This window comes from Vipera berus (assembly GCF_964194415.1).
Source record: "Vipera berus genome assembly, chromosome: 5".
Classification (NCBI taxonomy): Eukaryota; Metazoa; Chordata; class Lepidosauria; order Squamata; family Viperidae; genus Vipera; species Vipera berus.
The window spans coordinates 93,678,417-93,694,059 of NC_138207.1; the positions used below are offsets into that span (position 1 = coordinate 93,678,417).

General features: G+C 40.2%; 1 protein-coding gene across 4 annotated transcripts in view; it reads right to left on the reverse strand.

Annotated features, from left to right (window-relative positions):
• Positions 1–3,880: 3,880 nt before the first annotated feature.
• The window catches only part of MYOZ1 (myozenin 1), a 40,384-nt gene continuing 28,621 nt past the window's right edge, over positions 3,881–15,643 (reverse strand). For all 4 annotated transcript variants that reach the window (XM_081328899.1, XM_081328900.1, XM_081328901.1 and 1 more), the window contains 3 exons: positions 9,782–10,049; positions 8,517–8,685; positions 3,881–4,443 (listed from right to left, as the gene is read on the reverse strand). In XM_081328899.1, coding sequence (XP_081185025.1) covers positions 4,212–4,443; positions 8,517–8,685; positions 9,782–10,049 — 669 coding nt within the window. In that variant the 3' untranslated portion in view covers positions 3,881–4,211. The remainder of the gene's footprint in view (positions 4,444–8,516; positions 8,686–9,781; positions 10,050–15,643) is intronic.

The following is a 15,643-nucleotide window of genomic DNA, read 5'->3' on the forward strand; positions in this document are numbered from 1 at the left end:
AGGGTTACACAAAGCTCTGGAACAGGCACAAAAAAGTAAAAAAACACAGGCCGATAAGAAAAGAGCCACCCAAAAAATGTTTAAAATAGGAGATAAAGTATACTTATCCATGAAATATCTGAATTTAAGAATACCAAGTAGAAAACTAGGACCAAGGTATATAGGTCCTTTTACCATCATAGAGATTATAAACCTTGTTACAATAAAGTTACAGTTACCAAGAGTATTTAAATGGATACATCCACCATTTCACTGTAGCTTACTGAAGACTTTTCAAGGTTCCAGTTGGAAAATCCCCTCCACTTCCAATTTTAGTTACGGGGCAAAGGCGTTATGAAATTGAAGAAATCCTTGACTTTAGATATAGCAGGGGGAAACTTCAGTATCAAGTAAAATGGAAAGGATACCCCCTTAGCTGAAGCACAGTGGGTGGCAGCTACAAATGTTAGACCGGATAGACTAATAAGAAAATTCCATTCCAAATATCCTAACTGACCTTAGTGAAGGAAGGGACTGTCTATGAAATCCCCGAGTTACGAGCAATCCCTTAGTGAATGTTCAAAGTTACACAACAAGTGCCCCCTAGTGCTTATGGGCAAGTCCCAAAATTATGAATGTTGCCGCACCATGGCAGTTGTTCATCCTTACGAGTAACTGCAGCGGCACTGCAACATTCACTCTGGTTATTCCCTCCCTCCCCACCCCCGCCCCGGGTCTCCCTAGGCACTGAGCCTTCAATACTCATCCTGCGAAGATCGAGATCCTTCACTTTCTTGACTGCTCCAGGCCTTCGGTGTATTTGCAGAGAATGGAGGCCTTAAGTAATGTGAGATCACATGAGTTCAGTGGGGTGAGATTTCATGCTACTGATCTCGCATGAATTCATGGTACTTTAGGCCTCTGTTCTCTGCAACAGAGAATAGAACTGAAGCTGGGGGATGCTTCTGTGTGCCTTCGGAGGCTGGATCCAGGCATCAGAGGCGTTTTCCAGGCTGCTGCCGTCCACATCTGACACCAGGGGATGCTTTTACATGCCTCCAGAGGCTGGATCCACCTGGAAACTCACCTTCCAGGCCATTTTTCAGAGAAATGGCAAGGCCAGTCAACTCTGCCCTTTTTCTAGTCATAGCATCTGGGGATCATCCTCATTATGTTCCCATCTGGGGTTCCCTAGGTCTCTCCTTCCTCCAAACTGGGGAGGGGCTTTCCTTGGAAAAGGGGCTATAGGAGGGCTGTTGTGGTTGTGGTAGTTTGGGGAAATCCTCATGCATTCTCACCTGAAATGTCCTTCCCCACCACACTTATGGCAGCGTGGGCATCTGGCTTGGGACCACCCCTCCTCTTCACACCACCAGTATTTTTGCCACTTATCAAAAGACCAGTGGCTGGCTTGTCTCCTTTTGCTATGCAAGGTGGCAAAATCCTGCAGGTCTTTTTTCCTCTCTGCTCTCCTTCTTCTGTCCATATCCCTCTCCTTCTCTGCCTCCTTTCTCTCCTTTTCCTCCTCCCTTAGTTTCTCTCTCTGGTCATAGATGAAGTTTGCAATTCTGCATAACTCCGAGATCTCTAGGGTGGATCAATGAGACACAATACAGTGAAAGTGCCCTCTGATGTCACCAGCTAAATGGTTGACAAAAGTGGAGGTAAGAATTCTCTGGTCCTTAGGACAGTTTAAGTCTAAGTGTGCATATGTTACTCCTACCTGTAAGGTATGACCCTCGAGCTATAAGTTCCTATGTTCCCCTTCCAATGTGGGGCTCAATTGTCTTAGCTGGGTCTTTCCCTGTAGCCAAACTTGTCATCCTGTCTGTCAGTTTTGGGACCAAAAGGGTCCAGGAAGATCTGGTTCCCTAGAAGAGTAAGGGCACCTCCTTCCAAGGAAGCACCATGGTTTTCAGACTAAAAAGGGGTCTGGGAGGACCTGCTGCTCCCCACGCAGTGAGTACAGACACCTCTTTCCAACGGCCTCACCTTGCTCATGATTTTCAGACCCAAGAGAGTCTGGGAAGACCTGCTGCTTTTCTGAGCAGTGAGTACGGGCACCTCCTGGGAAGGGACTTTGCTTACTGGACACAACTGGGACTCCCTACTGACTCCAAGCACCTTCCCTCATTTGCTGCCCTCATTTGCTCTCTCTTTCTCTCTTTTTGCAGAAGGTCCCATGCTCCAGTCAAACCCCCTTGCTTTCCAGGCTCTGCGGGTGACAACTTGGTGAAGCTAGCAGCAGGTCTGGGTGGGACTGCTAGGAAAAGCATGGAGGGGTGGGATCTAGCTGTAGTCAGAGGAGGAAGATCCTTGCATATGTGCACACACATTCTTTCATTCCCCAAGACTCCCCAAACTATAATTTAGTGGTACTTACCCACTTTCAGGCAGCTGTTGAGTGCAAAACTCAAAAACTACTACCCTATGCCACCCAGGCAGGGTCCATGGGGCTTCCCACAGATGAAGGAAGTCTGTTGCCAGTGGGGTGGTGGCCCTCCGGCCCAGTCTGGTGACTGGGTTGGGTGGGAGTCCCTTTGTGGTCGCCAATTGAGAGAGGAAAAGCTCTCTGGTGGGACAATATCGCCAGTGCTGAAGAAAGAATGGACACAGAAGCGAGCTGCCAGGAATTGGAAACTTTTATTTTGGAAGCCAAAGATAATAGTGACACAGTGTTTAGGCCCCAGGCCAGCTGGCTGACCAGGAGGGTAAGTACAATGTATTTTATACCTTTTTGGTGTTTGAAATTAAAATGTCTTGATGGGATTTTCTGGAGGGTACTTTGTTAGGATAATCTGCTCTAGCCTGGCCTCCTTGAGAGGAGAGATTACTCCTACCTTCAGGGAGGGGATGGTAATGTAATTTTGGTGAGTTTCTGTGTGCTGGCTGGCTCCTATCACCTCTGATTGTTTTTTGTTGAAAGCACAGGGTTCACTTCAGACTGCATTCCTGCAGTTTCACAGTTTACTTTTCTTATGGTAACTATGTATCAACTTGTTAAGCAGTTCTTAATAGCTTGCCAGAGGCTATTCCTCTATACCAGGGGTAGGCAACCTTGGCTCTTTTATGACTCGTGGACTTCAACTCCCAGAATTCCTGAGCCAGCCATGATGGGTCAGGAATTCTGGGAGTTGAAGTCCACGAGTCATAAAAGAGCCAAGGTTGCCTACCACTGCTCTATATGGAGCATCAGGAAGTTTTCCCCCCCCAAGGGTTTTTTATTTTATTTTGCGGCTTGAGTTTTTTTCTCCTTGGTCTTAGTAGGGAAATGGCTGCTTTTCTTTTGGGGCTCTGATTAAATCTAACACTAGGTACACACTAAGGAAGCAGCAAGATATAGAGTAGCATACTTTCTTCTCAGCTCTGGAATAGAAGGGGAGCAAGGCTGTGGATATGGCTTTCAAGAAGTGTGCCTAAATTGTAATAGGAGTTCCCCATCTTCTGTGAGTAGATATATTTTTCATGGCCAATTATGAACACTTAATTTATATAGCAGGTGTAAGCTGCCACACTGGATTGTTAACATGCTATTATCATTCATTTTAAGACTTTTTCAAGCTTATTTTATATATTTGTTAGATTTCTTTTATCCCACCTTTATTATTTTGTAAGTAACTCAAGGCAATAAACATAATACAGTAGTCCTTTCTCTTCCTACTTTCCCACAACAGCAGCCCCCTGTGAAATGGGTTGGGCTAAGAGAGAGGGCCAAAGACTGAGCCAAAGTCACCCAGGCAATTTTTATGCCTAAGGTGGGACTAGAACTCACTGTCTCCTGGTTTCTAGGGCAGCATCTTAACCACAGCACCAATCTGGCTCTCAGTTTCTTAATCAAGCTGTTTCCTGAATGAAAATCAATCAAGGAAAGATGATCTCATAGACAGAACCCATAAAACCAAAAAAGAAATATCATATTGTCTTCTATCTTTGTAGATGCTTTATTCATTTTGCCAAATGACAAAACAATGGAACAAAGTTGGGACAGACCAGACCAGAAGCATTAAGTATCACAGGGTTTGTATTTATGCTTTCGAGTGCAAATAAAAAGACTCTCTCCCCCTTGCTATTTTAGTGCTTTGTTTTCTTCAAACCCCAATATGGATCAATACCATAGCAAAGATGTATTAAAATGTGGTTGTCCTTAGGGCAAAGTTGAGAAATTTCTGCATGTTCAGCTCCTTAAATACAGACATGCAAATGAGCATATTTAATGAAAGGAAAGGGGATTTCTATAATTCTTCTGTTTCACCTGCCAGTGGTACATTCACCTCAATGTTGTATTCAGTTGGTTCTCCCGACCCCAGCCAGGGTACTGGGGTCCTGTTAAAGGAGGGTCGATTGGAGACTTCTTGATTATACACAATAAGAGGCTCAGGTACCAAAGGGCCAACGTCAAATTCAGGCATTTGGAAGGTCATCAGTTTGGCTGCCTTCTCATATCCCCCATAAGGCATTGCAGTCCTAAGGAAAAGCAGAATCAACCATCAGGGTTTATAGACATTATAGCCTTTTCCCACCAACTTAGTAGTTCAACAGATTTTAGCTATTCATGTTCCTCTGACAAACCCAACCAATCCAATCTTGTATTAATAACTATTCATAGTTCTATTTCTAAGCAACCAGGTCCATTTCTCTCTCACAAAACAGAGAGTGCATTTCAGAAAAAACAAACAAACAAACAAGCAAATAAATGGGTAGACAAAAGCCTCTGTCACAAATGTGATACGGAAATGTGTAGAAATATATTAATAATTAGGTATATATAACATTTATATATCATTTACATTGTAGATTGTATAAGGCACATTAAATTCTAAGAAAATTATTTACAAGCAGCTATCCAGATTTAATGCTGGTTTAATGTAAAAAAGTTGGTTGATACAAACTATATAAACAAAGTTCAATTTGTAGCAATTTTATTTTTGAATACTAGTAATGTTTTCAATCTATCACTTTTTGATTGTCTCTTTTGAATGGTATGTAGATGTTGATTTGATTATTGATGGTTGATTTGTCTAAGCAAAACTGCCAAGAATTGGAAATGTCAATGCTGATGGTGTCCAAGTGGTGCTCCAGATATTTTGGGATTGCATCCAAAGGGCCTATTATTGTTGGTAATAAGTTTGTTTTCTTTTGTCATAGTTTATTTTGTAATTTTTCTCCTTTCTCTTCTATTCTGCTATCTCCAGGAATGGCAACTTCCACTATTGCAACTATCTTGCCCTTCTTACTAAGTCTAGGGTATAATGTGGCAAGTGCTTTTTTGTTTGAATTCTGAAGTCCCAGAGCACTTTAGTTTCTTCATTTTCTATTACTTTGTATATTTTATGGTTCCACCAGTTCTTAAAAGGTAAAGGTAAAGGTTCCCCCGCACATGTGTGCTAGTTGTTTCCAGCTCTAGGGGCCGGTGCTCATCTCCGTTTCAAAGCCGAAGAGCCAGCGCTTGTCCGAGGACGTCTCCGTGGTCATGTGGCCGGCATGACTAGACGCCAAAGGCACACGGAACGCTGTTACCTTTCCACCGTAGTGGTCCCTATTTTTCTACTTGTATTTTTACGTGCTTTTGAACTGCTAGGTTGGCAGAAGCTGGGACAGGCGCTCACTCTGTTACGCGGCACTTGGGATTCGACCCGCCAAACTGCCGACCTTCTGATCGACAAGCTCAGCGTCCTAACCCACTGAGCCACCATGTAAGTTCTTGCTTACAGCCAAATAGTATTTCTTGTAGCTATTACAATGCACCATTGTTACTAGTTATTGTACATTGCAGTCAGCCAGATGTATTTTTGTCCACCTATCGAGTCCTTCCTGAGAATCTGGAATAGGCAGATGTGCATGTTTGATGGTGTTACATATATCATCACAGTATGTAAGATGTTCCAAGTAAAGCTGCCTTTTGCAATTGACTGATAGTGAATCTGTCAATGCCAATGGTGTTCAAGTGATGCTCCAGTTGCTTTGGGATTATACCCAAGCACTTATTACTATTGGTACTACCTTTGCTTTCTTTTGCTACAGCCATTCTATTTGTATTTGCAGGTTTGTGCATTTTGTTATTTTCTCCAGTTCTTTCTCTTCTCTTCTGCTTTCTCCAGGTACTGTCAAATCCACTATCCAGACTTTTTTATCTTCCTTATCAATAATTGTTAAGTCTAGAGTGTTATGTGGCAGGTGCCTTTTGATTATTATTAAATAATAGTAAAAGTAAAAAAATACATAGTGATAAAAAACTAAGTAAGATTGCTTCTGTATTAATAACTCACTCTTTACAAGAGTTCAGGGAAGACAACTGACAACATTCCAGTGTATATGTTATCCTAATGCCTTTTTTCTTACACTACTAAAACTGTAGTCTCCTCACTATTTAAAATATAATTGTAGGATTCCTTTATCAACATGATGTGACCAAACACAGAATAGTTTCAGGACTACTGTATCTTTAATGAAAGCTTCTACTTCTGATTATGTCCTAAGTGAGTATCCTCTATTGTTCTTATGGTTGATTCTTTATATCTTTACTATAGATTTCTATATATTTCTTCTTAAAGTATAGGATCTGCAGAGGATTTACAGTCCCTTAGGTCAGATCTATTATACTTAGTTATTCTAACTATTATACTTAGTTCTATTAGACCTATTATACTTAGTTATTCTAATAACTCTATTAACTAACAGTCACTGTCCAGTTCCAAAGAGAATGAGTAGGAATTAGGTTAAACGTTTTGTTCTTCCTGGCGAATTGTTAACTTCATGTGCTAGAAGATGAAGACTCTAGAAGTGGATTTTCTTATTTGCTAATAAATCAGATATTATAATCTATCTCTTGTGTGCTAAGAATTCAAAATACATTCCATATTGAATTCTTCCACTCCCACAATAAGATGTGGGAACAGGGGACAGAGCTATACACAGACAAATGAGGTATTCTAGAAAGTAATGAGGGAAGGCTGGCATGTATTTTCAGGTTGGTTGGAAGCTTAAGAAAAGGCCGTATGATTGATCTGTGCTATTCCAGGGACTGGTCCAAGTGTAAAGTTAGCATTCAGCTTCTTAGATCATTGTGTGGAGATGACAAAACTGATAGAAAACTAGACATGATTTACTGCAGCAGTGAGGGGATCCTTTCTATTGATGAAGGGTAGTAGAGCTCTTGTAGGAGTCTTTGGGGTAAATCACTAACCCAGGGGTAGGCAACCTTGGCTCTTTTATGACTCGTGGACTTCAACTCCCAGAATTCCTGAGGCAGCTATGGCTCAGGAATTCTGGGAGTTGAAGTCCACAAGTCATAAAAGAGCCAAGGTTGCCTACCCCTGCACTAACTTAACCCTTAAGGAAATTCAAGCAGCATGAATTCCCTAGAGAAAATGGGAATAGTGTAGTCTCATGTATGGGCTGTTCATTATCCTTAAGTATATGATAAAACCTATTTGAGGTCAATGGGGAAATGCTCAGGTCAAACAGGTATTTGGCCTTGGAAGAATGGCACTGGCTTAAGCTGCTTAGAGCAATAGTTGGTGGACTAGTCCTGGTGCTGCTGGTTTACCACCTCACTCTAATTGGATTGCCATTTGGTTCTGATACTAAAGTAAAGCACTGATAACTTGATTAACAGACAACTGAGTCACTAACGGAAAGGGACAACTCGCCATGGCCGACTTGCCACAGCCAACTCACTGCGGCCAACTTGCAATTCAACAAATACTAAAGTTAAATTAATTTCAATGGAATTGTGGCCAATAATTATATAATAATAAAATAAAGAAAGTCATTCCAGAAATACAAGAATTACAATAATTTCAACGTAAACATGGTCACCTATAATAAAAATAACTGAATGAAACAATACAACGTGGGGTGAGTTGGCTGTGATCATGGTGAGTTGGCTGTGGTGAGTTTTCCTAGACCTGTCATAGAGGGTATGTAGCCATTGCTTAATTATTGGTGTCCAGATGCAGGCTGTCGTCCCATAGTGCTTGGAGATCCTGCTATCAAACTTCACATGAGGCAGGGTAGGGAGTCTCTTTTCTACGGACACTTAAATACTAACCTCAGTAAACTACTTAGCAGAAATCTTGCAAACGTGACACATCTTGATTAGTTTCTTTAAATGAGCTGTATTCACAGAAAATAACTGCCTGCTGCAAGACATAGCAACAACACCTGCTGGGGTCTACTTTCCAGGATTTAAATTTTAGACATTTTTCTACTGCCCTTCTTAGTCAACAGATCTACAAGGCTATAGAGTACAGCTTGGTTATGAACAGGTTATGGTACACTTGAGTCTGAGAAATGATGGTTCCTCTCATACAATTTCCATCCCTGGCTCATGAAAGATTTGTCTTTTTTCTGCAAGTAACACAGCATGAGAATGTGTTCAATGGTGACTGTTTTTCATGCCTCCTCATTAGTTTGAAAGAAAGCATTCCTGGTCAAGAAGCTGAAATGCCAGGACAATCAACATATCATTTATCTCATCAACCCTCAAATTTCTATCTACTGCCAGCCCCACCACTCTTGCAAGCCGTTTCCCTTACCTATTGAAAGATTTATAATGACAGAGGTCTGCTTTGGTGCCATAAGACAATAAATCAATGCTGAATTCACTTTTCTCTTGTGGGGTAAGGCCTAGGGCTCTTTCCCATGGAGAAATATATGTCTTAAGAAGGGAAACTTTTCCTTTCCCACTCCCACTTTTATTTTCACCTACAATATAAAGGAAAACAAGAAAACGTAAGTCAGGAGAAAACATACAAAGCAACATCCTGAACTGAGGAATGAATACAGGTACTCCTCCACTTTTGACCACAGTCGAACCCAAAATTTCCATTGCTAAGTAAGGTAGTTGTTAAATGAGTTGCACCCCATTTTACAATCTTTTTTGCCACAATTGTTAAATGAACCACTGCCGTTCTTAAGTGAAACATGTGATCATTAAGCGCATCTGGCTTCCCTCATTGACTTTGTCAGAAGCCGACTGGAAAGGTCACAAATGGGGATCACATGACCCTCAGACAGTGCAACTGTCAGAAATACATGCCAGTTACCAAGTGCCTGAATTTTGATCATGTGACTGTGGGGATGCTGCCACCATTGTAAGTGTGAAAAGCAGCCATAAGTCACTTTTTTCAGTGCTGTTGTAACTTCAAACAGTCACTAAATGAATGGTTTTACGTTGAGGACTACCTGTATTATGCAGAGTCAAGTGCATACCCCATTCACAGTTTTATATATATCTAACCTGTAAGGCTCTCACTCCTTGATAACAAGTTGGGTTTTTAATTAAAGCTATTTTCATTTCTTTCAACAAAAGTTCATCCTCTGCACTGGACCATGAACAGTTCTTCACTTACTTTTAACTGTTTAGTAATCATTCTACAAAGTACACAAATACACCTACTCACTCTAATTTATTTCCTATCTTGTCTTTGATATAGCCATCAGCCACAGCCCCAGGGAAGCAGGATATGACCTTTAGGACATAATACGATTAACCCACCACCACGAGAAGGACATACTCAAAAGCTCAGGTCAAAGTTCATGCCACAGGAACAGGAAACATCCTCAAACACAAAAGCCCATGCAGGTATAAAAACCCACTACTCCCAGCAACGTGTGGTCAGCTTTCCAAGAGCCACATTTCTGTCTTGTGGTTTTGCTCTTCAATAAACTGCAACCTTTTTTCTAAAGCAGTCTCCATGTTGTTTATTCCCAGCTTGGACTGGACCCTGATGAAGATTTTTCTTTCAACAATACTAAGCATTTTTCTTTACTAATCTATTGGATGAAAATAAATACTTACCTTTTCCGCTCCCAGTCTCATTTCCATTTCCACCTCCATCCACTCCTCCCTCTCTGCCGGCAGATCCCTTGCTGTGGCCAGTTCCAGTTCTTCCAGGACCACCTTTACTCCCAGGCTTTGCAGGAGGAGTGGGGGGATATTGCAGTTTGGTGGATCCATATGGTCCTACAGTTATACCACTCACCATCCTCCCACCACTATGAGAGTATTTATAGGAATCAGCTCCATAATGTCCCCCAACAGATGGGATAAACCTCTGGAAGTGATCCTGGGTAAGAAGGTGGAAGGGAAACGTAAGAAAGAGAAGGATAAAGTAAAAGAAAGGGGCAAATTAAATAATTATCAAGAAACACATTTCATATTTCTTTTTTAATATGCTAATATTATTGAACCCTATTGTGCTTTGATGATGAGCAACAATAGGTTGATTTATATGCAAATGAAGTGCTGCCACTGATAATTGTAGTATTTTCAATAGTTTATTTTAATTTTGAGAACTAAATCATTAGAAGGGGATATCCTTGAGACACAGCTACAGATAGGCCAGCATTAAAGGGCAGAATCAAGATTTAAATTACTATATTGCTCTATGAGGGGACAAATTTATGAACTTAGTCTTTTCCAAGTGGAAGTCTCCCTTCTTCCTGCCTCACAACTGGCTACTGCTTGCACATAGAAACACATGCATTTGATTTCTTCTATCTGCAGCACAGTTTAGGGAAGAAAGTTCTGTAGGCTGTAAACAGGCTTCCAGTATCAGCTATCTGGACTGCTAAATATAGGTGAGTAGACATGGAACACCCAAAGCCTGAGTTATAATACTCTCTTTGCTGCATTTAGCACCAGTCATAAAGCTTCAGAGCAGGTCACTTTAATATGCAATCTGGCACAAAGCCATTAGCAAATGATCCTGACAAAGCTCCGGGGAATCTCCCTATCCTATACCTATATGAGTGCCCTATTTTAAGGATAACAGGAGAGGCATGATAGGTGTACTTCCGGTTTGGTGTTCAACGAGATGGGTGGAAGAAGCTGGGGCTCCGGCTTCTTAGCCCGATTTCGTTCTGCCCAGCGACCCCAAAGGGTCACAAAGTTGCCCTGGAGGGGCAATGAAGAAGGAGGGATGCCTCAGGAATCTGGACCAGATGGTGGTCAGTCCAGATGGACTGAAGAAACCCTGTAAAAGGACGGAGGAAAGGCTGCCTGGTAAGCCCAGGCAGTCCAAGTCGTCGCCAGCTGGAAGAAAAGCGAGGAGCCACGGTGCTCCGCTAAAGAGCTGATTGTCAACAGTGTGCTGAAACTGGGTGAGCCTGCTCTTTTTCCTTTTCCTTTTGGACCTAAAAATGTTGATCCCCTGATTGGGAAGAGCTATAAAGTAAAGACCCCAGAAGGACTAGGGGACAAGAGAGTTAAAGGCGGTGAGAGGGAAGGATTTTTAAGGAATATAAAAGAACTCTTAAAAACTGAACTTAGACTGACTCAAAGAAAGACTACGTAACCTACAGGAAAATATAGCAGTAGTGATTATTGATCTCCTGGCAGAGGCTTTGAAAGCAGACAGAGCAGAGATGCAAATGGAGATAGATGAAATATTTTGAATGAATTCAAGCTACGCAAGGAAATACAAATTACCCAGAGAAGTGCATGTGAGATTTATAAAGAAAACAACAAGAGATGAAATACTGAGAAAAGTTAGAGATGAGCCATTACACTACAAAAATAAAGAAATTGTGGTCTTAAAGCAGATACCCAAGAGAGTAAGAGATACTCGAAGACAATATCATTTCTTAGCTACAAAACTGATTACAAAAGGCAATTGAAAAAGGCAAACCAACATGGCTGCATAAAGAACTCTCTGATAAATTGAAAGATAAAAAGGACAAGTATAAAAAGTGGAAAGAGAGGTACATAACTAAGGCAGAATATCAGCAAATAGCCCATGCCTGCAAAGATGAAATGAGGAAAGCTAAGGCTCAAAATGAACTAAGGCTTGTGACCAAAGTCAAAAATAACAAAAAAAAACTTCTTTCAACATGTAAAAAATAAGAAAAAAGTTAAGGAAATGATTGGTCCATTAGTGGGGGAAAGTGGCAAGAAGCTGACAAGCAACAGGGAGAAAGCAGAACTTAGATCCAGGAAACTACAGACCTATCAGCCTGACCTCAATACCTGGGAAGATTCTGGAAAAGATAATCAAACAACAAATCAGCGAACACCTAGCGGCAAACAAAGTCATTACTAAAAGCCAACATGGGTTTGTCAAAAACAGATCATGCCAGACAAATCTTATTGCATTATTTGACCAAGTGACAAAATTAGTGGACCAGAGGAATGCTATGGATATAATTTACTTGGACTTCAGTAAGGCATTTGATAAATCACAACCTACTACTTGAAAATATAGAAAAATGTGGGTTAGACAGCATCACCACCAGATGGATTTGTAGCTGGCTGACTGGCCATACTCAGCATGTGGTCCTCAATGGAACTACATCTACATGGAGGTAAGTGTGTAGTGGGGTGCCCCAGGGCTCTGTTCTAGGCCCAGTGCTCTTCAACATTTTCATCAATGATTTGGATGAGGGGATAGATGGGGAACTCATCAAATTTGCAGATGACACCAAAGTGGCAGGAATAGCCAACACTCCAGAAGATAGGCTTAAGATACAGGAGGATCTAAACAAACTGGAACACAGGGCGCTATCTAACAAAATGAAATTCAATGGTGAAAAAAGTAAAGTTCTACATTTAGGCAAGAAAAACCAAATGTACAGTTATAGTATAGGTCACAGGTCTGCAACCCGCGGCTCAGTCCTCTGCCATGTGCAGTCCAAAAAAAAAAGTGGGACTAAAAAAGTTCAACCAATCAATTCAAATATGCAGGGTAGGTGCATATCTCGCCTTGGCTCCACTCTTCAGTCAAACCCTGTTCTGCGCATGCGCGCATGTACGCACATGCGCACGCATTTTTTGTGGCTCCCAGTTTTTCCTTTTGTGAGGCAACCGGTTCCAAGTGGCTCTTTCACTGTTTCAGGTTGCTGACCCCTGGTATAGGTGGTACCTTGCTCAGTGGTAGCAACTGTGAGAAGAATCTCGGAGTCCTAGTGGACAATCACTTAGATATGAGCCAGCAGTGTGCTGCAGCTGCCAAAAAAGCCAACACAGTGTTAGGCTGCATTGGCATTTTTGTCTACCTATTGAGTCCTTACCAAGGACCTGGGATAGGCAGATGTGGATGTTTGATGGTATTACAGATATTGTCGCAGGATGGAAGCAGTTCCTAGTAAGGCCGCCTTTTGCAATTGACTAATGGCAAATTTGTCAATGCCAATGGTGTTCAAGTGGTGCTCCAGTTGTTTTGCGATTGCACCCAAGTGGCCTATTACTATTGGTACTACCCTTGCTTGCTTTTGCCACAGTCTTTCTATTTCTATTTGTAGGTCTTTGTATTTTGTTATCTTCTCCAGTTCTTTCTCGTCTATTCTGCTGTCTCCAGGCATTGCCACATCCACTATCCAGACTTTTTTGTCTTTCTTATCGATAATTGTTAAGTCTGGGGTGCTACGTTGCAAGTGCTTGTCTGTTTGAATCTGAAGTCCCAGAGCAGTTTAACTTTATCATTTTCTATGACTTTCTCTATTTTATGATCCCACCAGTTCTTGCTTACGGGCAAATGATATTTCTTGCAGATCTTCCAATGCACCATTGTTGCTACTTTGTCATGCCGCTGCTTGTAGTCGGTCTGTGTGATCTTCTTGCAGCAGCTTTCCAGGTGGTCCACTGTTTCTTCAGCTTCTTTGCATAGGCGGCACTTACTGTCTGTTGCTGTCTTCTCAATTTTGACTTTGTATGCATTTGTCCTTAAGGCTTGGTCTTGTGCAGCCAGAATTAGCCCCTCGGTCTCTTTCTTCAACTTTCCTGCTCTTAGCCATTGCCAGGTCTTGTTATTATCTGCTTTCCCAGCTATTTTTTTAATGTACTGGCCACGTAATGCTTTGTCTTCCCATGCCTCTATTCTGTTGTTCATTTGGTCTTTCTTGTAGGCCAGTTTGGTCTCTCCAGTAGTCATTATTGTTGTTGTTGTTGTTGTTGTTATTATTATTATTATTATTATTATTATTATTATTATTATTATTATTATTGTTGTTGTTGTTGTTGTTGTTATTATTATTATTATTATTATTATTATTATTATTATTATTATTATTATTATTATTATTATTATTATTATTATTATTATTATTCAGATGGTTAATGCCAGAATGGATTTTCATCAACTGGAGTAATACAAGATACCGATTGGATTCAGTTTGGAAAACAGAAGACTTTGATGAAAGAAATTGAGTATACTTAGATGAAGGAGTGCAACATCAACAAGAGGAGAGAAAAGATCAGAAACAAATAGAAGAAGCAACTGAAGAAGCAATTATACAAATAGAAGAACAGAAAGAGAAATCTGATCAAGAGAGTGAAGAAAAATAGCAAAAAAAGAAATGGAGTTTTTCTTCAAAGAAAACAAAAAAGAAGATACAACATTACAAAATGTATGGGATACAGCTAAAACTGTAAAAGACTGCAGTATGTACTATTAAAAGAAAAAATTGGAAAACTAGAATCAGAACTGCAAATGCATCAGCAAAAGAAGATTGTGAAAAGAGAAATTGAAACAATAAAACACAAACTAAATCTGTTGGATTCAGAAAAATTGGCACAGCAAATAAAAAGAGCAAAACAATTTTGTTTTGAAAATGCAAATAAACCAGGAAGATGGTTAGCTTATAAACTTAAAAAACAGAAGGAGAAGAAAATGATAAATAATTTAGTAGATGAAAAAGGTTTCCTACAATTTAAAAATGAAGAAATAAAAAAGATAATTAAAGAATATTACAAGAAACTGAATGATATAGAAGAAATTCAAAGAGAGAGAATGATCCAATATCTGGAAGAAAATAACCTTCCAAAAATTCCAGAAACCTGTAAGTTTATGTTAGAGGGAAAAAATAACAATGATGGAAATAACAGAGGCCATAAGAAGACAAATCAAAAACAAAAACGAGAAAACACCAGGGCCAGGTGGACTATCGGCGGAGTTATATAAAGCTTTACAAGATATACTAATTGAACTGCTGAAAGACATTTGCAATGAACTTTTGTTGGAGGCTAAACTCCCAAATACATGGATAGAAGCAAATATTACCTTAATAGCAAAAGAAGACTCAGATTTGACACAGATAAAAAATTATAGACCGATATTGTTACTGAATGTGGATTATAAAATTTTTACTTCAATAATGGCAGAGACTGAAAAGATACTTAACTGAATTTATACATTCAGCCCAAAATGGTTTTTTGCCAAAGAGACAAATTAAAAATAATTTAAGAGTGATAATGGATGCATTAGAATATTATGAATTACATCCAGGGAAACAACTGGCATTAATATTTCTAGATGCCCCAAAGGCATTTGATAATGTTTCCTGACAATTTATGATTCAGCAATTACAAATAATGGACTTTGGACAGAACTTTACAAACAAGATAAAAACAATATATAATAAACAAACAGTGAAAGTGATTGTGAATGGAGACTATACTGAGAACTTTGAGATAAGAAAAGGCACAAGTCAAGGATGTCCATTATCTCCATTGTTATTTATTTTTACTCTTGTTATAGGGCCCCTTTATGTTCAAAGTTCTCTATTCTTTTGACCATATTCAAACAAATGTTTACTCATGTAATACTCCGTCTGGTAGGGCGAGTCAAATCTTTTGAATCTGTCTCTAGTCTTCTTTTGCTGAATAGCTTTCCAAGTTGATATATTCAGCTTACCCGGCAGTTCCTGTGTTTTTGCAGGAATTGTT